Genomic DNA, 24,022 nt, shown 5'->3' with positions numbered 1-24,022 from the left:
AATTAATTGGCAGATATGTTCCCATGGGCACTATTTGCTTCCATTGCAAAGCACCTTGGTACACCGCGCCCATAAAACGACTATGTAACAGAAAGAAGCGATTCATCCGTTCAGCCAAACACTATCTCTCAGAAACGCGATGGGATACGTACAAGAAGGTGAACAATGCATACGTTTATGTACTGAAGACTGCCCGCAATAATTTTCTACACATCACCTTACCTTCTATCCTCAGTAATGACTAAACGGTGCTACGGTCTTAAAAGAAGTGTTTTTCGTAACTTTGTTACGTCATTGTGTGCGACCTTTCCCAATTTGCAGTGCTTTAACCTAGTAACTAAGGACCCAATTATCATTCAACCGCTTGGTAGAGAAAATTTATCGAATCTCTAAAAGTGTCCTCAAGCCCAGGAATAGATCTCTTCAATGCTACGTTTTTAAAAAGCACCAAGGTGTATTCAAGCTTTATTCTGTCAAAAATATTCCAACAATACATTGACGAGTGCACCCTACCACCCGATTAGAAAATTTAAAATATGGTTCCACTTTAAAAATTTGGGTGTAAAAACTCTTCCTTCAACTACCGGCCAATTTCACTAACCAGTATCCTGTGTAAAATTTTTAAGATGTCATTTTCACTAACATTGTAGAGTTTATAGCTGCAAACTCATTCTTTTAAAATGCTCAACATTGCTTCAACAAATCTTTGTCTTGTAATATAGAGCTGGTTTTGTTTACCCATAAATCACATACCATGTTTGATCATCTTTACACTGCTGATTGTATCTTTCTCAGCAAACACCTTTGAAAAAGTATGCCATAATTCACCTCTCATGAAATTACGCCAGTAAAACATTGATCGTACGCTATTTTCTAGGACTGAATATTTTTTGAACTGTCACAATATTTGTCTGTGATCACTTTGATGTTTATAAAAAATTTATTTACAGCATGTACAGAAGACAAAGGCTTCATACCATTCGCGTAACAGGGCACATACACTTCAGCCCATCTATATTTCACGACTAACATCACTATGTTACAGTGAAGACATTTGCTCTAATATACATGATTATGTTGGCCTACATATGTACACAAGATTTCAATGTGATATCACGATACAAGGGTATAACGATACAATAGATCCAAATGAAACACAATTTGTAACAAATGAAATCATGTATAACAATTCAACGGGCACTGCTTAGCACCAAGTCGGTCGAAAAATTAGTTGCATCCTTTCGTGTTTCACCTTGACGAAAGGGCAAGACCACTTTTGCAGAAACTCTTGCTCCCCGAGGAAGAAAAGCTTTCCGAGGAAGAAAAGCTCTTCGGAGAGGAGCGCGAGGATCTCTCGTGTTATTCTCCCCAGTATTGGCCACAAAGCACGCCGGCGGCAATTGGCAGCTACGGCCTCACATTGGTTTCTCCAAAGGCTGAACAGCCCCGCAACTATTAAGAGAGCGCAGAAGTGACTATGCGGAAATTGCCCATTGGACATGAAAGTTCGCACAGCCTGTCCCCGAAAACCAGCATTCACTGCACGCCAAAAAAGGCGGGAAACCACACATTCAAACGTCGCATGTCGATTGGTCTCTACCATGACGCAGTTGGGGCAAGTGGAAGTGCGAACCACCTGCCATCGCTGCAACCAATCTCGCGTGGGGAGCAAGCCCAAGCCCAACCTCCAGACAAAGTCTCTAAGATGTCCTGGCAACACTGCGGCAGTTATTGGTTTCCAAGCGCGGTTCAATACAGATTGACGATGCTGGGGCACCAAGGGCACTAGAAGGGCGGCCATTGTGTCCACCACTTTAGAATCGGCCACCTCTATCTCTGGGCACGTAGCATCCAAACGTCGGTGAAATGCCAGAAGGCCTCTACGGGGGGGGGGGGGGGGATAGCCCTGTAGCGCCTCAATGCGCTGCACGCGCCACGCAGCCCAAATGCCATCTTCTTCCTCCTTGACGCGCAGCGCATTGAGGCGCAACAGGGCTCCCCCGCAGAGCGAGAGCCGTAGGAATCACGTCCGGGTCACCATTAACTGTCGGACCTTACACGGGAAAGATCCAGCCCTGACAGCGTTCGGTTTTCGAACTGATTTTTTTTATTATCGCGCTGCACGCGCCGCGTGGCCCAAATGCCATCTTCTTCCTCCTTGACGCGCAGCGCATTGAGGCGCTACATTTCCATGCGGGCGTATCGCGTCCCAGTGGTCATGGTTGGGCGCAATCCCATGAGTCCTCTGGGGATGTATAGCACCTTCCCGTAGGGAGAGAGTGCTTGTGCGAGGACTTCGCTGGGTACGCAGCACGGCAGGAACAGGACGGTCACTGGGGTCACTTGGGGTCCCAGGGGTACGATGGCGACGCGCTCTCCTCGAATGATAAGGTGCGACGCGTCTACGATTTGGGCCAGTGCGGCCTCACTGTTGACGGTAACTTGGTAGTTCCGGCCTCCAAAGTGCTGAACGCAGTACACTTCTTCGATTCCTACTATTGAAGACGTCGCGTCAACGACGTCTTCGGGACCTGTCCCCTCGGGGACGACTACGTCGAAGGCTAGCGCATTCTTCGGGGGCTGGCTTGCCATTATGGGCGCCCGCCAGCCCAGGGACGCCCTGAGACGCTAACGACGACAAGGAGGGAACACAAGCAAAGCCGTTGTGCGACGCAAAACTTGCCAAAACCAAAGAGGTTACACCTATGCTGTGCCAGGGCCGTGATATGGAGCAGCCGATGCAATAGGCACCTCAACCTCGTAAGAACACTTTTAGTTGACAACTAAGTCCCGTTCATTCTGGCGTACCCAAGGGTTTGGTTTTCGGTCCCCTCCTGTTTTTTTTATAATAATGACTTACCCGAATGTGTTCCGTCTGACATTGATTTTTATTTGCTGATGATTGTGTAACTTATTGAGAAATCTCTGACCCGAACGACTTGAAAATTCTTCAAAATGACATTAACTCTGAATCTAAGAGGTGTAAAATCTGGCTAATGGAACAAAGCACTACTAAATGTAAGTTCTTGCGCATTTCTCGCACATCTTCTTTCTTCACTACTTATCTGCTTGACAACTCCGCTCGTGAACCCGTAGCATCATATCGCTACCTAGGTGTTCACATAACTAACTCAGCTAACCTGGTGTGTTCACAATAACAAAATCATTAGTAATGCTAACCGTTCATTAGGTTATCTCCAACGCAACTTTTCTTCTGCCCCTGTCCCCTTAAAACTCTTCTTTTACAAAACTTTGATACGAAGTAAACCAAAATATGGCGCATCCATTTTGGACCCGTCTACTAGTGTACTTACCTCTACTCTTGAGCTCGTTCAATATAATTCTGTCCGCCTTGTCTTTGGCAACTACAGTTGCACCGCAAGTATCGCTTCAATGAGAGACTCCTTAGAGCTTCCATCACTCGCCTGTCGCCGTAAAGTCTCCCGCATGTCTTTTTCACAAAATGTACTATAGTCACACCCTGCATGATAACCTCCTTCCCCCTTTATCATACATCTCCCCTTGTTCTGACCATCCCCAAAAGGTGGCGATCTTGCGATGTTCAATTCGCACATGTTGTCACAGTTCCCGTTAATTCGGGAGAATATCGACGGGCTAATTCCAAGGGCCGAAGTATCGACCCCCCGAACCGCACCACGAAAGCGTGGACAACTCAGAAGTGGTCCTTTATGGCGTGCCAGCGGACGCCGGCTGTGGCCCAAAGAACAAGTCAGAGCCGAGAGTTGATAAATAAAACAAAAATTATATTCTCAAAAATGGCAGATCGAAAAAAAACACAAGAATGCACACTCCACAATAGTTGCATACAATATGTCACCAATCAATCAACGTACTACACAGTACAATCAGCCACACTCGAAACAACGGACACAGACAACAAAACGCACTACAATGCAGTCGCATGCATTGAACAACCAAGACACTTAAAGACTAAAGAGATAAAAAACCTATGCCGTCCGAAGTTCTTGAAACAAAAGTCTGGATGATACTCTTCCGAGAATCACTCACTCAAAGTCCAGCGTTGTTGTCGTTCCGCTGCCCCTGAAGTTTCTCTTCCAGGAAACCTCGCCGAAGTTTCTCTTCCAGGAAACCTCGCGTCTTCCATTGGCCACTTTCCAAGCTTCAAACTTCTTTGCCGGAAACACGTCGGCTTCGCACACGCAGCTGTTGCCACGCGTCTTCGCTCAATAGCGGTAAACACACACTCTTGCCTGTAGCTCGAGTCGTCACCCCTCAGGTGGAAATCATCTTGTTCTCCTGCTTTGTCTCTACGGACAAAACCTTCGCCGACTAAACGGCAGAATCCCTAAGTGCTCTGGCGCTAACTTCCGTCTTCTCCTGATCTCTCATCTCGGCTGCTCGATTAAATACCTTCCGCGCGAGATTCCAGAAAGTTCTCATCAATTCGTCGGCGCGATACGCAGCGAAGGCTGGGGAGAGGGCGAGATGGTTCGAAGGCCGTCCGCGACGGATGACTCAGCCCGGCATCACCACGCCCCTTTCCATCTAGAATCTTCTAGGGCCTGCTCGGCCGCCGACACGAGGAGGCCCGTCGGTGAATCCATGCTTCCGAGGGGCGATGGACGCGCGCCTGGGGGGGGGGGTCTCTGGATGCTTGTTTTCTTTCTTTTTTATCGTTGACCTCTCGGCGCGACGTGCCCTTTTTTGAGCGCTCGTTTCGTGACACTGCCTCCCACTTTAGGAATATTATCTCATAATATTCAAAACCCCACAAATGAGCGCGAACAGTCCCCACGCTCTCAAAGACTGTAGCATAGTCCGTCGCTCATGACACGTCACATTCACAATAGATCACTCAATGCAATTGTACATTACAATTCAATCTCACAACACATAGAATATAGACACAGGTACATGAATACAATACTCCATCACCTACTTCAAGCAATACAAACGTACAAAGGTCTGTCAATACAACAATTGTGCAATACTCTACATCACGTCACAGCACAAACACTTCGACACTTGTGACACGGGATAACACAACATTAACACAACATATGGCCCTCAGCACTGCCAAACACATTCTGATTCGACCTCAGCACTTATCCGGTGCATTTCGAGCGGCGCTTGTGCCCTTTTTTGCGGTGCTCTATCGATCGCTTCTTATGGTTTTCGCTCGTTTTGTTCCGGCGAGCCCCTACCAACGACGGTATCTGAGGCGGCGTCTCAGCCATCGTTGTCACTTCCGACATTGTTATCGGGTCGTGACGCTCGACTGATCATGTCCGGTTATTCACCCGCTTGTTCATGTCACGACATTGGGCCTCGCTTGCCGACTCCATCATCTTTACACTGTCGGTCGGTTGAGGTCGTACTGACGTAAGTCCACCTGCCCAGCACGTGAACTCATTCAACACGATCATCTTTTTATTCGCTGTATCTGGCGCCCAAGCTTCACCTTGGGCTCGAGTGAGATCCTTCACGGGATTTTTCTCCGCTGTATCTCGCGGTCCCTGTGTCAGCGGAAGCTCCATCTTCGGGTCTTCCCCTAAACATTCTGGATCATTCGGCCCTCGCGCCCCGTCGATGTTTCCGATGACGAGGTCGTACAGGGGGATCGTCATGCATAGAGCGTTAACCTTCCCGCTGAAGTACGGAGTTTCAACCTCAATCTCTGCTTCGGGAAGCATCCGAACCGTACTGTCAATTAGGCGAACTGGTTTCGTTTTTCCTGTTAACTCCCTTTCCCGTACTAAATTTCTGCGCACGATAACAGTGCAGCTGCCGGTATCTCTTAACACCGTAACCTTCTTGCCCGCAACTTTTCCAGACCGCGTTGGCATTCCTTTCGTAACACCGGTTGGTTGTTTTGTCATTACAGCACCCACAGTAGGAATTTTCTCCCCATTTTTTAATTCTATGAATCCGTCGGTGACGGCATCACCATGAGATTTCGGTGCTGCTAGAACACAGGATACCTGGTGAGTTTGACTCGCTCCGTTACGACATGCGTCTGCTTTGTGCCCAGTCTGACCACACTTGAAACATTTCACTACCGTAGGGCTCGTAAAGTTAGTACGACAGCTGTTCGCGCGATGACCCACTCGGTTACACAGGAAACATCGCGGAACACTCTCCTGTGCACGCTTCTTTTGTTCGGGTGCCAAATTTCTCGAATCTTCAGGACACTCCTTCTTGACATTGGCCAAAATAGTGCCACCTTGCGCTTCCAAGAATTGGTCAGCTAATTAAAGCATGTCTTCAAGTGACTTAGCTCTCCTCTCTTTCAAGTACAGCGTCGAGCTTGGGTGGCAACTAGTAAGAAATTGTTCTCTAATTAGGAGCTCTCTAAGCTCATCGTACTCCTGCGCTGTCCCGGAAAGTTCAATCCATCTGTCAAAATATTGGCTAAGCCGGGTGGCATACTGCGTAGCCGTCTCACCATCAGCTGGCTTTCCTGTCCGAAACCTGTCCCGGAATCCTTCCACAATGAATCTAAATCGCTTCAGCAAAGCAGTTTTCAGCTTTGCATACTTGGCTGCATCGGTCGGCGTCCGCCTACCGTACACACTGAGCGCTTCACCACTCAAGCAAGTACTCAAAGCAGTTGCCTATTGATTTTCCGGCCAATTCTGGCTCCTTGCAATCGTCTCAAATCTGTGAAGGTACGCGTCAAGGTCGCCCTTCCTTTCATCAAACGCTACGAGCAGCTTGCTTGGGTTCAAGGGGAAGCCATGATCTTCCCGTTCGCTGCTTTCAACTCTAGCTTGGACGGGAGTTTCACTTCGCTGTTGCAAACGGAGCCGCTCGAGTTCCATCTCGTGCTGCCGCTGCCGTTCCCTTTTTTCTCTTTCCTCTTTCCGCTGTCGCTCCTTTGCCTCTCTTTCTTCTCTCAGCTGTCGCTCCTTTGCTTGTCTTCCTTCTCTCGCCCTTTCAGCTGCCAACTTTTCTCTCTCCAACTCAGCTTCTCTTTCCGCTTTGGCTCTTTGGAGCGCAAACCTTTCTTTTTCCAGCTCAGCTGCCTTTTCTTCTTTGGCCCTTTCTTTTTCTTCTTTTTCCTTCTGGGCGACCCACTTCCGTAGTTCGGCGCCAGAAAGACCCATCTTCTCACCAATAGCGACTAACTTTTCGAGATCCATGGTGTCTCGCAAATAAAGTCTTGCCCCGTGTAAAAAGTATCTGCCTAAATCAGTCTATCGGAACACTCCCCTGCACTCGTTAGCGCGAACGCTGAACAACACACAAAATCGTTCCGATAGCACTCTCAACATTTCGAGGCTCTTTCTCACTACTTTGGACACACTGTGCACCAAAAGGTCCTGCGCGGACGCCAATTTTATTGTCACAGTTCGCGTTAATTCGGGAGGCAATTGCTGAGCTAATTCCAAGGGCCGAAGTATCGGCCCCCCGAACCGCACCACGAAAGCGTGCACAACTCAGAAGTGGTCCTTCTTGGCGCGCCAGCAGACGCCGGCTGTGGCCCAAAGAACAAGTCAGAGCCAAGAGTTGATAAAAAAACAAAAATTATATTCTCAAAAATGGCAGATCAAAAAAAAAACAATGCACAAGAATGCACACTCCACAATAGTTGCATACAATATGTCACCAATCAAACAACGTACTACACAGTACAATCAGCCACACTCGAAACAACGGACACAGACAACAATACGCACTACAATGCAGTCGCATGCATTGAACAACCAAGACACTTAAATACTAAAGAGATGGAAAGCCTATTCAGTCCGATGTTCTTGGAACAAAAGTCTGGATGATACTCTTCCGAGAATCACTCACTCAAAGTCCAGCGTTGTTGTCGTTCGCTGCCCCTGAAGTTTCTCTTCCAGGAAACCTCGCCGAAGTTTCTCTTCTAGGAAACTTCGTGTCTTCAATTGGCCACTCTCCAAGCTTCAAACTTCTTCGCCGGAAACACGTCGGCTTCACACACGCAGCTGTTGCCACGCGTCTTCACTAAATAGTGGTAAACACACACTCTTGCCTGTAGCTCGAGTCGTCACCCCTCAGGTGGAAATCATCTTCTTCTCCTGCTTTGTCTCTATGGACAAAACCTTTGCCGACTACACGGCGGAATCCCTACGCGCTCTGGCGCTAACTTCCGTCTTCTCCTGATCTCTCATTTCGGCTGCTCGATTAAACACCTTCCGCGCGAGATTCCAGAAAGTTGTCATCATTTCGTCGGCGCGATACGCAGCGAAGGCTGGGGAGAGGGCGAGACGGTTCGAAGGCCGTCCGTGACGGGTGACTCAACCCGGCATCACCACGCCCCTTTCCATCTAGAATCTTCTAGGGCCTGCTGGGCCGCCGACACGATCCACGCTTTCGAGGAGCGAGAGACGCGCGCACGGGGGGGGGTCTCTGGATGCTTGTTTTTTTCTTTTTTTTATTGTTGACCTCTCGGCGCTTCGTCGCGAGAATTCGGCAGCGTGCCCTTTTTTGAGCGCTCGTTTTGTGACACATGTTATGAGTCATCATTCCCCAAACCTCTCAAGACGGGAAAAATCTTACAGGATCAATCAGGTCTATTGCCCATCATTCTCATTTTCTTTACGTTTTAAGCTCAAGTATACTGTTATGCAACTAACCAATTATGTGATTCTTCTCTTGGGAAACTGATTCTTGTTTGGTTAGTCAAAACTGCTAATGCTACTTGTTTTACTTTGTTTATATGCATTATCATCAACAGGCTTATTCTCGCTTGAATAGTTAAAGCTTGTACTGTTAAATTTTAGCTAACATTGCATCTACAGAACAAAGTTTGTATTGTGTTTCTTTTAAATGTACCACTCCCCTCTATAATGCTTCTGGCCCTGATGGTATTTTGAATTAAATAAATGAATAAATGGTCCAGAAATGGGTGGTCTGAATATCCAGAGCGCTCCATTATGACATCAATCACATGGCGGTTTTTGGAGGTTAAACCCCACATATCAGTCAATCAATCAATTGAAAATAGCTATTTTAGGAGGGTGCCTATCCCGAAGTAAAACTGGTGCCCCTCACCCTTCCCAAATAAATTTATGGCGGCGTACTTGGCTGAAACAAACTGCTGATGGTGTCATCGCAAAGGAAAGCATGTGTGCATGATGATTGCTCCTTAAACCCAAAAGGTGCAGGTTTGCCGTGGTAGGCTGCAGGTACATAACTAAAGGTGATGGTGCGTCGGAACCTGGCGACGAAGTCGGCGGGATTTGACATCGTAGTCCAATCTGGCAGTGCTATGAAAAATTCACCAGGGACACAAAGTGGTTCCCGTTATACGACCTCTGCCGGGGTAGTGTAGATGTCTGGCTTGAAGGCGGTGCGGAGTCCGAGGATGACAGCTGGGATGACCTCAAGCCAGGTTGAGTCTGGTGGCACATAATGGCGGCTGTGAACTGTCGGTGGAAACGTTCGACCATTCCGCTGGCACAGAGAATATAGGTGGTGCTCCTCAAGCGTTCAGGCTAGTGATGACGTAATCGTAGTGGGATCCGTTCGTGTGTTATGCCTGCCAAGAAAAGCAGGGCCTCAACCTCGGTGAACCATACTTCGGGTGGTTCGACCAAGTGTGGTGACAGCTTGACAGTGACATGGCAGACGTACAGGCTGGCAACGGTTGTGGTAGCATCAGCACCTGTGTTGACCACGACCGGGTCCGCAGAGGTTTGGGGAGTGTGGCCCAAGCCGGGTGCAGCGGAATCATCGGGCGGCTGTAGTTCAGTGGTTACGGGCTGCATCTATAGCACCTGTATCTCAGCCTGCAGTTTCTGGGCCACTTGATTGATATTTGGGGTTGAACATGCCAGACCCCCACATGACTATGAAAGATGCCATAGTGAAGGGCTCCGGAAATTTCGACCACCTGGGGTTCTTTAACGTGCACCCCAATCTGTGTTTCTGGGCAAGTTGTACTTGCTGGCGCAGAGTGGAGAGGGCTTCTGAGTCTGCCATGGCGGTGCGGTTAGTTAGGTTTCCGGAATACGAGATGTAGGATGCTGCCTTAATGAAAGGACGCATCCCTACATGAAACAAAATATCAGCATGGTAGCAGCAGCGCGGTGAATATGTCAACGCTGCGCTCGAACGGTTAGAGAACAACGATTATCTTACAAGCTTGGCACCTTGGGTTCATAGCCACAGGTGATGACGTCACCCCTCGGTGACAGTGTAGTGGTGTCGTCACTCACTAGACGTGCGTCGCAGCATGCGGCCGAGACACACAGGCTGCGCCAGTTCATGCGCAGTGTGTCGCCACAGTCAACTGAATTGGGACAAAATGATGCTTCTTTGCAAGAGGAATGAGGTTATAATAAGGGATATAAGTAGTATGAGCGCTAGTAGTATGAGCATTTTAGAATAAGTGCAGCAGCTTATAATAAAAAACTACAGTTCTAAGTTTGTCATTTGCATGAAAAGTGGTAAACCACTAATCAGGCTAGGACGCATAAAACACTGGCGGTAAATTTTTGGTACACGTCCCCATCAATCTGTCCCGAACAGCAACTGCCACCTGATTATTTACAGTTTTCGGTGAAAATGCAGTTTGTGAAACAAGAACTTATCTCAGTACTGCAAAAATGCGAAATTGTTAGAAAAAATTCAGAAAAATACGGCTCCCATTTCTTACAAGCACTCTCAATTATGTAAACAATTATTAAAAAATTAGGTTAGAGTACGTTGCAATAACCTTCTCTTCAACAAGCTCGCAGGCGCCAAAGAATAGCTATAAAGCGTCATTCAATTGTTTTTATATAGAAAAGTTCCATAAACTGGGTGGCCCTCTCTGGGTTGATCTTTCAGAATAAGAGACTAGGCAGCAGCGTCTTCTATAAGTCTAAAATAATTATTTCCTACTAAAGAGTGACGAATCTTACTTAAGAAAAATTCCAAGGTGACGAAGTTCTTATATATTAACTGGACCTCACTCACGTGGGTCTTTTCTATCGCAATTTAAAACCCTTATAGTTTTATACTGGTGGCGTAATGGCATGTGCAAAATATTGCATTCAGGCTTTTGGGCAGGTTCCGGTCTACCTTGCGACAGCAATGCACTAGACATATTTCATGATTCCTTTCTTTTTAGTGAAGTCTGCCTATGCAGATAGCAATTATTTCATGATTTTACAACACATCGGCATCTCGTTTCTTTCTTTTATTGCGCCAGTGCTTAGCAACATTTGTATATCCAAATCTCACAAGGCCGTTTATGAACGCCTCAAAAAGACATATAGGTTTAAGGAGTTGCCAGACATATCAAGGAGTTCATTATATTATTCAGTGTACTAAAGATGGTACTAAAATAAATCAGATGTTTTTTTTATTGTTCTACATCTTGTTGCATCATTTGTAACTTACATTGAGGCACGATCTTGTAAGTGCACAAAGTTTCCTTTCTTAGGTTCGCTCTTATCCCAAACACACATTTGATAGAAATTATAGCCGGACAACTAGAAGCAGTTACATTCTTTTAAAATGACTCAATACTAACTAGTTAATACAGTGGACGTCGCGCATTTTATAGTAGTTCACACAAAAGCAGTGTTGCGCTCTTAAAAAAATACAAAACTCCTTTTTTATCGAAGTAGAATGCCTCAGACGTGATGAATATTTTACGGCTCTTCTGTAAGCAATAAATCGAATCCTACTGATGAAATAAGCAAAGCTATGATTTGCTATAGATACCTTAGACAAACTTATGAATACTTTCGGCGTGATTATATATTACAAATACATTTCCACAACCTCAGAAGCAAGCGTAATCAGGCGGGTGTTCCAGTACTTTTTGTGCCTCCAAAATTGTTCGAGATAGGCAAGGCAGTGAACGTTGTTAGACCTGCAGCCACCCACATGCGCTGCTCGTGATTAGTGGAATGCGTGGGGACCTCGGAACACTTCATTCTGCTGGCGTGTGAAAAAAGGGTATCCGCCAGAAGGGCAGACGCCTGAACGAGAGGCTCAAGAAGTACCGCTATAATGTGACAAAACAGATGCCAGCACACACTCTACACTCGGGCGGGAGCGCCAGTTCAATCCCATCATTATAGGGAGTTCGCTGGGCGGAAGGTACTGTAATACGACAGCGCATGGAAAAGTGAAGCTTGCGTACCTAACGAATATGTGTCATTGTGCGTGCTTGCTCCTTGAATCTGTTATACACGAATTGGTATGCATTATTCAGGATTACAACACATGCGCGTGTTATTATCTTGAGCGCATGAGGCAGTGGCGATGTATTTGCGGAAAACTTATTTTTCTTTCTTGTTTAGGATAACAGATTGTGGGATAGTGATGATTTTTGTCGTTATGCAAGCTGATTCATAAATAAGCCCTTAGTTTACGCGAGCATCATGTACCAAACCATCTTTTTTGTTCAGATTTGTGCTGTTATATTTTTGAGCAGCAAATGAACTTCACTATTTGTTAAACCACGAGCAACTGGCCAACACACAATGCTCCGCTAATTATGAAAAACAACCTCGCGTGAACCAAAGTAAATTCTTCGTATTACGTTCACGTTTTGCTCATCTCTAATGAAATTATACTAGTGCATATTAGCACTATAGCGTCAGTAAAGTAAGAACGACTCACCAATCACCAGTTGAGAAGCCGATCCACATCATCTTAGTCATTAACCGAGCACTGTGGTTCCACGTTACTCGATATTCTTTAATGCAATTTATATCAGGATAATTCATCGTAGATAAGTTTAGGTAGATGACCTTGGAGTGCATAAACTGCAGAAAGTAATATAGTAGGTGTAACAACTCATAGAATGATCATAAGCGAACACTAAAGGTTTATTCACATCACTCTATCTTCTCACCTATAGACGGTTTCAAGGTCAAAAGCGTTATACCCTAGAAAACTTCCGGTCACCTCATTTACCAGCATCTAACGTAGAAACTGAAAGCACGTTTTCAAGTTCTTTTCAAATGTAAGAAACTTCTCTCTTTAGTTTTTCAGATAAATATTAACGTGCGTAAGGTTCAAGGGAATCACTTATAATTTTTATATATTTCGAAAGAACATTTCTTTCAATATATTTTGCAAAATATGGGAAAAATATTGCACAAACTTATTAGGCTATTTCCTAAAGCTCTTTGTGCCCACACATGCTAGTACGCAACTTACGCAAGTGTTTATGTTCGAATACCTAGTTACACGCATTCAGAAGCAAGTGCTGCGAAGTGGGTTTGATACATGAAATAGATTTTAAAGCGTAAGCTATTGTGTGTTTTTATTATGTAAGCATAATAAAAACACTATCACACACATCTCTACGTTGCAGTATTTTCTCCATCTGCGAAATATTGCGCGTGACGCGAAAACTACCTGATGTAGACCCATTGCAAAAACGACAGCAACACTGGGTGGCGGCATCCATGGTAAAGGAAGAAACGACAACAAAAAGCGTGGGTCCACTGGGCTCCATTCTTGGATATAGAAGCTGCGTCCCATGCGATTCAACGCTGAAGTTGTTGCAGCGGTCGTATTGATCTGCCGTTAACTTGCTTCGGTAAAACTCAACTAGCCCCCCTTTTTTATAGGCGGAAAGCTAGAAAGACCACTTTCCCACCCGGTAGTAGGGAAAACAGTCGCATGGGAAGCCACTGCAATAACGAAGGCGGAATAGACAAGAACGAAGCATGGCAGCATGGCGGACGCACGCTTATTGTTGTCGTTTCTTCCTTTACCATGGACGCCGCCGCCTAGCGTTGCCATCGTTTCTGCAAGTGGTCTATAAATCATGGATGTCTTTGTTTGCCCATACTACCAGTTTCTTTTTAAAATGCGAAATCATTTCTTAGTCGGGCTATGTCAGGCGTCCATCAGCATTCGTTCACTGCCCTCTGCCATATCAACAGCTGTGGCTGTGCCTGACCCTAGCAACCGGAGCCCCCCCCCATGTCAAGCTTCGGTGTCGGCAGCTGTCAGCAACAGCTGCGGTGCGCGCACTTATCCTCGCCCTTAGCAACCGGAGCCCCCACCTTCTTGAGTTGAACGTGACTTGCCACCACCTAAATGCAGTGCGTGTGAAACGCGTTTATAGCGTTTGTCCGGCCAGCCTTTCTGTAGCGTTTATGACCGTGCACGCTAGCTATTTGAGCTGGAAACACCGTGTTTCTCAAAAGAAAAACTTCACATGCGGTGAACGGCACTATTGACTGCACGGTGTAAGAAGAAAAAAAAGAAACTATCACACATCTAACGCTAGTTCTCACGTACGAAACGCCGTTATGAACGCTACGCAATTCATTTATATTCACAATTTCCCTTGGAGAGGTGGTGATTGATTGATTGATTAAAACATTATTTTTGTCCTGAGAAGACGCAGGGTAGACCCCGCGCCACCCGGCTAATTCTATGTAGGAACCGTCAAGCCGAGCTTGGCGGCCCATTCACGGGCACACTGAACGGCCAGTTTTTGATCTTAACTTCGGGGCTGCGTAAGACCGCAGCCCATCTGTCCTCGCTGAGGGCGGGGTCAATGGCTTCACATTCCCACAACACATGATTGAATGTGGCTAACGGTCCACAAACGGGGCAATCCGCACATGGATACCGTTCAGGGTAGATGGCATAAAGAACCTCAAGGTTAGAATACGCACTGGCTTGCAATAGTCTTAGGGTGTCTGTGTGCGCCCTGCACAAGGCAGGATGTGGGAAAGGGAATGCCCTTCTTGACAGAAAGAAGTGTTTGTTATTTCATTGAACGTAAGTACGGGGTTCGCAGCGAGGCAGAGGAACTGCGGAGGTGGCGTAATCAGTGAGTCCTCACGCGACCTCGTGTACGCCCTCATCCGGGTTAGAGGTAGAGCCCTCAATCCAGCCCAGGTGAGCGGGAAAACAAGTGAGAGAAAGGGACGTGATACTATTGACGCTTTGGAGAATGTGGAGGGCCTTAGAGGCTACCATCCCGGTTTCGTAGGCTTCGATAGCCGCCTTGGAGTCGGTGTTTATTGACTCTGGGCGACTATCTAGCATAGCCAGCGAGATTGTAACCTGTTAGGCTATCACGGCCTTCGATGTACGTACCGTGGTGAAGCAAGTGAGCCTAGAATTTGAGTCGACGATGGCAACAGCGAATACCTCTTGTGTGGGTATACGGCGCAGCATGCACAAAGCTTGCATCAGTGGGTTTGCTATGGAAGTGCTCGAGCAGAGCTCTACCCCTGGCCCTACACCGACCGACGTTGTGCGCAGGGTGCATATTGCGGGGAATTGGTGCGATGCACAGTTGAGACCTGATGTTTCTTGGAATCTGCATGGAATCAGGGCACTGGTCAATAGAGTTGAGGCCCAAATCATTGAGTATTTTGTGGCTTGATTCGGTTCCGGAAGGCCTGAGCAGCTGCGAGCACTCTTGCGCCTCGATTATCTCTTCGAGTGTATTGTGAACACCGAGCTTGAAAAGGTTTTCAGTGCGAGTGCTTACGGGCAACCCGAGCGCGAGCTTGAAGACCTTTCTTATGAGGGAATTGAGCTTACTTCTTTCTGCAACATGCCTATTATACATGGCCACCGAGTACGAAAGGTGGCAGAGTACAAACGCATGTATGATGCGTATGAGATTGTATTCCTTGATTCCCCGGAGTCTGTTGGTGATCCTCCAGATGAGGTCGAGAGCACTTTCCACCTTGGTAGTAATCTGTCTGAGTGCAGCTCCGTTAGCGCCGTTGGACTCGATATACATTCCCAATATTCGGAGCGAATCTACTCTGGGCACTGCAGAACCGTCACCAGTGAAAAGCCGTATTTCACTTTGAGACGCAGGTTTTCAGTCACGGTGGCCGCCACCTCGGGGTCTTTTCTTGATGAGAAGAAGTTCAGACTTCGATGAGGAGCACCTGAGACTGGTGGGACGGAGGAAATGTTCGGTCACATTGATTGCGCGCTGCATGGCTTCTTCAACTTTACCATCACTGCCACCGGTGCACCAGCAGGTTATATCATCGGCCTGGATGGTATGATTGATTCCTTGAATCTTCGCGAGTTCCTTGGAGAGCCCGATCATCGCGATGTTGAATAGTGTTGGTGAAATGACTGAGCCCTGAGGCGTGCCGCGTGAACTGAGGTTGATCTCTCGCGAGAAGAACCCTTTGATCTTGAGCTCGGTAGTGCTCTGGCAAAGAAAGGATCTCACGAAGTCGTAGACCCTCTTCCTTAGCCCTAGGCTGGCAATAGACTGGAGAACAAATTCGTGAGAAACGTTGTCGAAAGCTTTCGCCAGGTCTAAGCCAAAAATGGCTCTGGTATCTCCCGTGCTCCGGTCGAATAGCTGATGCTTTATCAGCTTCATAGTAACCTTTGTCGAGAGACCTGCTCTGAAACCAATTAATTGTGGATGTACATGTCATTGGTCTCGAAGTGCACCTTGAGTCGGTTTGGAAAGGCGTGCTCTGCGACCTTACCGACGCAGGAAGTTAAGGAAATCGGTCTTAGATTATGTATTTTTAGTGCTTTACCAGGTTTCGGAATTAAAACTGTGCAGGCCGTCTTCCACTGTGCGGGGACCGCCCCACTGCGCCACACCTCATTATTCTTTTCCGTAAGGAATTCGATGTAGTCAACATCAAGATTCTTCAGCATCTTATTCGTTATGCCATCAGGACCAGGGGCGGATTTGGCAATTAGGGAGGAAAGAGCCTGCCATATCTCGGCCACAGTGTAGCCCTGGTCTAACTCCGGCGCGTCGCTCCCCGCGTAGTCGGGAAACTGTGTAGGTGCAGAGCTATCCGCAACTCGCAGATACTTTTCTATAAGCTTGTTGACAGCCAATTTGTCCGGGGTAGAGTCAGTAGCAAGATGGTTGGCTTGCACGAGGGATCATCTCTGGCTGGACGTGATGCTGCCCTGATCGAGAGGGTGTTTGAGAAGACCCCAGCTCTTCCTAGATCTGAGCTGACCCTCGATGCTCTCGCAGAGGTCATGCCATTGTTGTTTACACAAGGTTTTGCAGTGCTCCTCGAACTCCCTGTTAATCTCTGAAACCTTCTTGCGGAACGTCTTGTTATGCTTTTGTCCCTTTCACCTCGTGAGTGGGGCTTGCTTGCCTTCTAGTAGGTGGGCCGACCGGCTGTCCATGTTTTCAACATCGAGGTCAGTGACGACTTTCTTGGTCGCTGCCGTGGCGTCATCTGTGATTCCTTTGTACCATCCTTCAAAGTCTTTCCCTGCTGTCAGTGCTCTCTCAAACCTGACTGCGAAAAACGTCCCAGACCTTAAATTGTTTCGTCCTAAAGCGGGCAATTGCGAAGGATACCTCGATGACGTAGTGGTCACTTCCGAGGTCTAGAACCGTGTTGATCCACTAGACCACATTTATATTCTTCACAAAAGTGAGGTTCAGGGTGGTATCCCGGCATGTGAAGTTACCTCTTCTAGTGGGGAAATCCTTGTCAGTGATAACCATCAAGTCGGCTTCTATCGCAGTCTACCATAGCTTGCGTCCCTTGGGGGTATCATGCATGTATCCCCACACGCTGTGTCGGGCGTAGAAATCCCCTGCGACGACAAGGCGTAACTAGTGGCCAAGGTCACAGCCCTTTTGAGGAGAGAGGTTGCTCTCACCCTGCGATAACTGGGACTGCAGTGTACATTGAGATTAAAAAGGCTATTTCTTCGAAGACCCTTCTTGGGCGGGTTCATTATAATTTCAGTCATTACCTACTCAATGCCATCGGCAACTAGACCAAAATCATGCAATAGGTAATTGTACCTTTTGCTGATAAGTGTGGCAACTCCCATACCTCCTGAACCAGATGACGTTACTTGGTAACCGTGGAGTTTGATTGGGGTGCCAAACGCAACTTCCTGAACAGCGATGATTTGGGGCTTAACATCGAGAGTTATTAAATATTGCTGTAGAATATGCTTTTTGTAAGAAAACCCACCGCTGTTCCATTGCCAGATTCCGAAGTTTTCGTCCACACAATTCATGTTTAGGCTGAGGGGATGGTTGAGCAGCTATAGCGGCCCGGAGGATCGCGCCCTCAGTCGGTGGCGCTAGCACATTGCGTTGTGCTGGAACTGCAAAGGAGTCGGACCGGGGTCTCTCCTCACATCGACCTCTTTTAACTTGCTTATGCGCTCACTCAGTGTTCTTAATCCCATCATGGGGTGCTCCACAGCTTCTTGAATTTTCGCATAGGTAACCTGCATGTTGACGAAGGAAACCTTGAGTTCCGACAGTAAGTTTACCGCCTCTTCTTCTTGTGTGTTCTCAACCGCTCGACGCTTGGTTCCGCTAGGCCTGTGAAGTGCCTCAGACGTATCCATGGCGACTGGGGTAGGGGCGAGCTGCGCCGAAGTGGGCGAAGACGCGAGCTTTCTAATCTTCGTCATCTCCGCAGCTAGCCTGCTCATTTCTTGCTTAAGCTACGCGTTTTCTTTCCTTGGCTGCTCGTTAGCTCGTCGCATCTCGTAGAGCTCACTCGCGTGCGGAGAACCTTGATTCGATTCGTCACCTGTAGTAGTTTCACGTCTTTCTCGGGCCTTGCAGGCACGGAAGAGCGTCGGCGTCTTGCTGTTACAGATGGTTGGCGTGCGGGAGCGGGACCTGGTTGGCCCCGACGAAACGTGCCACTTCCTTGAGGTGGAGCGAGGCTGAGAAGTCGAACTTCCCGGGCACGTTCTGTCGACCTGGAGCGCGAGACGGAACATCCCGTGGAGGCACCACTGCGCCTGGATCTGGAGCAGCCTCCCGAGCATCCCCTGGAACGGGGGCGTCCTTTTCGCTGAGCATCCGTGGTGGGTGACGAGGACTCTAATTCGTCCGCAGTGTCGAGGTGACGTTGCGGGGACGGTGACGCAGCACCAGCCATCACACTAACTGCGACGACGGCGCACAATGTACGGGATCTTGAACCTTTGAGCACAGTCTTTGCTAACCGTGAGATGCTGGCAACCGCAGAGTTTGAACTTGGGGGTGCACACATGTTGCTTCTCAGGGCGTGCAGCACCACAGCCTTGGCAAATCGTGTCACCAGGAGTGGGGCACACGTCAGCGCGACGACCAAGACGGCCACACGCATAACATACGTCGATTTGCTTGTGGTAGAGTGAGCACTGCATCAGCACTGGTCCATACCTGACAAAGTTCGGTACACAATACCTGTCGAAAGCGATGATGACCGTGCCAGTTTGGGCTATTCTCTTGGCTGCTAAGGCGAGTGGATTATTTTTGTTGACAATGTTCGCATTGATGACGTCAGGGCCGTCTTGAAGCGGGACGTTGCGAATTACCCCTTTGCAAGTGGAGTGTGGGGCAGTATCATAGGCACTTAGCTCGTGCACCTTGCCTGCAATGAGTATTTGCTTAATCCGAACGTATCGGTCTGCGTTTTCGTGCTTGGGAGTACTGGAAAATATAATATTTTGCAGCAAATTCGGGCATAGAGTATCCTGGCACAAATCTTCTTATGCCAGCAGCAACTGGTATTGCGTCTGCCATTGTAGCTGCGCCAATTTTGGAGATATTGAGTTCACCTCTCAACCGAATCACAATCTTGATGTCGTCTTGTGGAAGGGAGGCCATCTTTTGCGCCCGTAATACTTTAGACTTCAGCGCAGCGCCACTTGATTTGCCGCGGCTTTCGCCCGGTTGCGACAATGGCGTGTTAGAGTCAGCAGTGCGTTTTTTGGCGCCAGCTCTTCTGGCCCCAGCGGACTGCCAACCTTTATCTTGAGTAAACCCTTCTTCTGAAATATCCTCTCCGTGCACTTCATACTCCATCGTGAGCAAACAATTCCGCGCATGGGCCTCCGAAGCGGCGGCCACATGCGAGAACAAGCCCAGCAAAAGTGCGGTCTCCCAAGCCACTTGTTATGGTTAAAGAGGGCACCGCTCCTCAGGAAAAAAACTGTTCCTAACTTGACAAAAACTCACTCACTGTGGTCAAATATGGTATCTGTGGGATCCTCATGACTTCTGGGAACCGATGCGAGCACCAGTTTATGAACACTTGAAAAAAAAACTCTAGAAACACAGATTTAGTTGCGCGTACACAGGAGCCTTACGAACGCAACCTCCCATTCCGCGTCCCCTTAAAGAGTTGGGGCATATTTTCACAATCTGCCTAATGGTTATTTCTCCTATTAATATACTAAGAACGCGTGCCTAAAAGTGCCATGAATTTAAAAGCTAAAAGAGTGGCTCCGACGTACCACTCCGCAACATGCTTGCGTTGCCGAAACAACTCCCTTGAATTTGAGGTGGCAATAACTGTGATATTAGCAACTTCCTGTGGGTAGCGCCGCTACAAAAGCGCAAAATATGTATGCCCAATAAACAAAAAAATTGTAGGATACTTAAGATTTGCCTGTATGAGAAGAACGTAGTAGCGCAACTGGTCCTCGTTCGCACGCCTTCTTTATTTTAGCCTACTTTCTCTGCTAAATGGACACCTAAACTCTGTCGTTACGAGCGGGAAGTGTGTGCGCCTTTTAGTGTGGCCTGTTCAAACTGTCTTGATTTGCCTACTGCAAGTACGTCAATAAAGTACAAACAACAAAATAATTGTTCTTTATGCGGGTTACGGAGATCCCATTCCTCGGCGTCTATTTAAATGCGAAGCATTTTTTAGCGAATTTAGGCGACTTTAAGCGTATATATCTATCTATCTATCTAAATATCTATCTATCTATCTATCTATCTATCTATCTATCTATCATCTATCTGTCTATCTATCCGCCTACGACATTTAGCAGTCCTGTCTGTTTGAATAATAGAATCAATACCAAACTTGGTATGGCAAAACTTGACTGTATGAAAAACATATTTGGCTAGTCATAAAATGAAAATCATGACATGTATGCCATGATTGTTATGATTTACATTTCATGGTCATACAGCTCTTGAGGTGGTTTCGTTAAGATGGCATGTTGCAAATTTGGTATGGTATTACAAGCTTGCATGGCGAACACAGGCGACAGACTTTAGCACCAAAATCATGACATGCATGTCATGCAACAACATTTTTTTCTTCATTACTTACTTTTGCACATCATACAATATAAACAGTAAATACTGCTGAGACAAACGAAATGGTTACGTATAAAGTGTCATGTAACAACAAGACTATATTCCACGCTCATAATGCGCTCGTAGCCGTCTCGCTAGATTCACTCATCCCAAACTTGGTATTACGGGACGTCAATGGATGACGAAGGTATGACACTGGTGCAAACATGATAAACTTCAGATGCGTGTCACGTAACAACATAATTAGATGCTGTGCTCATTATGCGCTCGTGGCCGTTTCGCTAGCTTCAGGTGTACCAAACTTGGTATTACGCGATGCGAACGGATAACATAGGTAAATGACACACCCATACATGATAATCACGACATGCGTGTCATGTAACAACACGACTGCATAACACACTCATGATGTGGTCACGGCCGTTTCACTAGCTTCACATATGCCAAAATTTTGTATTACGTGACGCCAGTGGATGACGAAGTTATGTGTCTAGTGCAAACATCATAATGATGAGATGCGTGTCATGTGAGAACATGACTACATGCCACAGTCAAGGTGCCAATACATTTCGACATGACACGGTGCGCGTGCTCACCGGCGTTTATTTCATCGTGTCACGTCGGCGTTGCCACGCTACGCGTCGGTCCTGCCTTATACTCGCAGGCGCGCACCGTTCTGCGTTGCTTTTACGCATGCGTGTTTTAGTGCGTCTGGCGTACCTCTGTCACGAAATGAGGCAGACGCAGTGTTGTCTGGGTAACACATCGGCATAGAGTTATATTACTCTATAGCATCGGCGCGAAAGGCAGCATGTCACGTTTGGCACCAGTTCAGTCGGGACGCGCCAACTGACGCTGGTCACGCCTGGCGTCAGACTATAGAGTGCTCGCGTTTACTAAGGTCACTGTGCCCAGCGTGCGTGCGCGTCAACGCTACATTGGAGTATATTGAGTCCTTCATGAAGCGATCGTGGCCGGTTCGCTAGCTCCACGTATACTAATTTGGTGTTACGTGCAAACATGATAATCCTGACACGCGCGCTATGTAACAACATGAAAACATACCACGCTCATAGCGTGCTCGCCGCCTCTCCGCTAGCTCCACATATACTACATTCGGTATCACGTGACGTGAATAAATAACTAAGGTAAACGACACATCCAAACATAATAATCATAATATAGAAATCAGGTACGGCATCATTTACCTCCAACTCGTAACGTTGTGCTGATTTTAAAGTGACATATCTACGTTTGTCATTCGTCCTTCGCTTATCATCGATACCCACTGTACGTGGAATCTGCCAATGTTTTTATTCGAAGTACCTATATCTGAAATTATGAACATATTGGAGGTAGAATATACAGAAGTCAGTTCCATTACATGTTTTTAAGTATTTAAAATTACTTGCGTAGGTACCGAAATAGGAAGAAAGCGGTACGTGTAAAACAATTATTCACATATTTAAAAATAATGCAGTTGTAAAATAAATTGGTATCAGAAATGCTAATAAAAGAATGTTCCAGCAACGGTGAAGTGAAGCAATGGCTTAATTTAGAATAATAAACGGTACTGCAAGTTTCTAAACATAAAATTATCATTGAAAGAAAAATTGTAGTTAAAGTGTCTTCTTTAAGTTTTAGGTTACAATCTCTGCACGTGAAGTCACTGAATATAAAGTGTTTTTCGGATTCGCACGATATTCGCCTGATGAAATTTTATGGTTTCAGAATTGCTAATCGATGGCACCCACATATCATATCATACCCTTCATTTTCACCGATTAGGAACTACGTAAGACCTAGTAGATGCCGTCTCAATCTTCTATGGTGCGGTGTTTCGTGCGGGAATCTCAAGTTTGTGCCTCCGGCAAGACTGCTGTCTTCGGGATGTATTATAGAATCGTACTTCATAATACGTTAAAGCATCATTTTTCTTTTGGAGAAAAATTATACATAGCGATGGAAGCAATTAAACGTGTTGCTATACGAATCAAGCAATCAAAGAATTAAGATGATTTTGATAATATTATTTACTTATTAGGCCTGTGTAATATGTAGCTCATGGTCTCTCAAACCTGTAACTGGCTTCTGAATGCATATCTGGTGTGATTGTACATTTTTGCCATGCAATATTACACGCCCTAAATAATTCTGCGCCCTACGAAAGAATTTCAAGTACGGGTATCACCCCGAAGAACACCTGCTTGCTACGTAGAAGTTCTGGAACCGACAATGAGTGTTAAGAAAGATAGATTTACGTCTTTCTGTTCACCGATCTTGAATACTAGATTTAGGACAACGCTCATTTTCTCCCCGCAACCAATGATGTGGACAAAACACCGAAATTCGTGCGACACGAAGCCATTACTACACAGCGGTATAGTAGATCTAGCTAGTGCAACCAGCACGGATATTAACAGAATATGAAAGAAGGGGAATAACAAAAAGTTCGTTTTTCTTTTAAACACAGTCAACGTGACCAACAGGACTAGAAACCAAGAATATCCTAGGCGAAAGTAATTCATGCTCAATGATTGTTGGGTAAATATTATAAGCGAAACGGAAACACGTTTAGCGTATTGCATTCAGATCCCATTCATGAAAGGACACCCTTAGCATGAGTTGGATCTGAACGCACTGTGTGCGGTATATCGTACAACAATTCGCAACTAAATTTTTTGGTTTTACTACCACCGACCTTTTATTCTCATCTTGAAATCACTGCTCCTCACCCTCACTTAGCTTTCCACCAGCATGATATATCTCCTAAATACATGGCTATTCCAAGCTATTTTTTTCCTGTTTCATTCCACCTCTTTTTTGCCTCGCTTTCTTTTTCTGCCGGTTATATTCTGTCGAACAATTCTCTCTCTCCCTTTCTGTTTTCTGTTTTGTGCTCCTTCGCTGTTTTTGCCTTTCTCTTTGTCATTTCGTCATTCTCTAATATATATCAAAGCAATCATAAGATTACCTTAAACGTTGCTGCTTGTGTGCCTGTATAGCCAACTAGCTTCAACATTGGCCTTCAAAACGTGAGCAGCTGGGTAGAAG

General features: G+C 46.5%; 1 protein-coding gene across 1 annotated transcript in view; it reads right to left on the bottom strand.

Moving 5' to 3' along the window:
- The window catches only part of LOC119184965 (uncharacterized), a 60,387-nt gene that overhangs the window by 23,371 nt on the left and 12,994 nt on the right, over window positions 1-24,022 (bottom strand). The window contains exon 3 of the mRNA XM_075872420.1: window positions 12,574-12,719. Within this exon, the coding sequence (XP_075728535.1) occupies window positions 12,574-12,719 (146 nt within the window). The remainder of the gene's footprint in view (window positions 1-12,573; window positions 12,720-24,022) is intronic.

This window comes from Rhipicephalus microplus, chromosome 8, assembly GCF_043290135.1.
Source record: "Rhipicephalus microplus isolate Deutch F79 chromosome 8, USDA_Rmic, whole genome shotgun sequence".
Classification (NCBI taxonomy): domain Eukaryota; kingdom Metazoa; phylum Arthropoda; class Arachnida; order Ixodida; family Ixodidae; genus Rhipicephalus; species Rhipicephalus microplus.
Note: the sequence above shows the minus strand (reverse complement) of the source record. Positions and strands in the feature narration are given on the sequence as shown.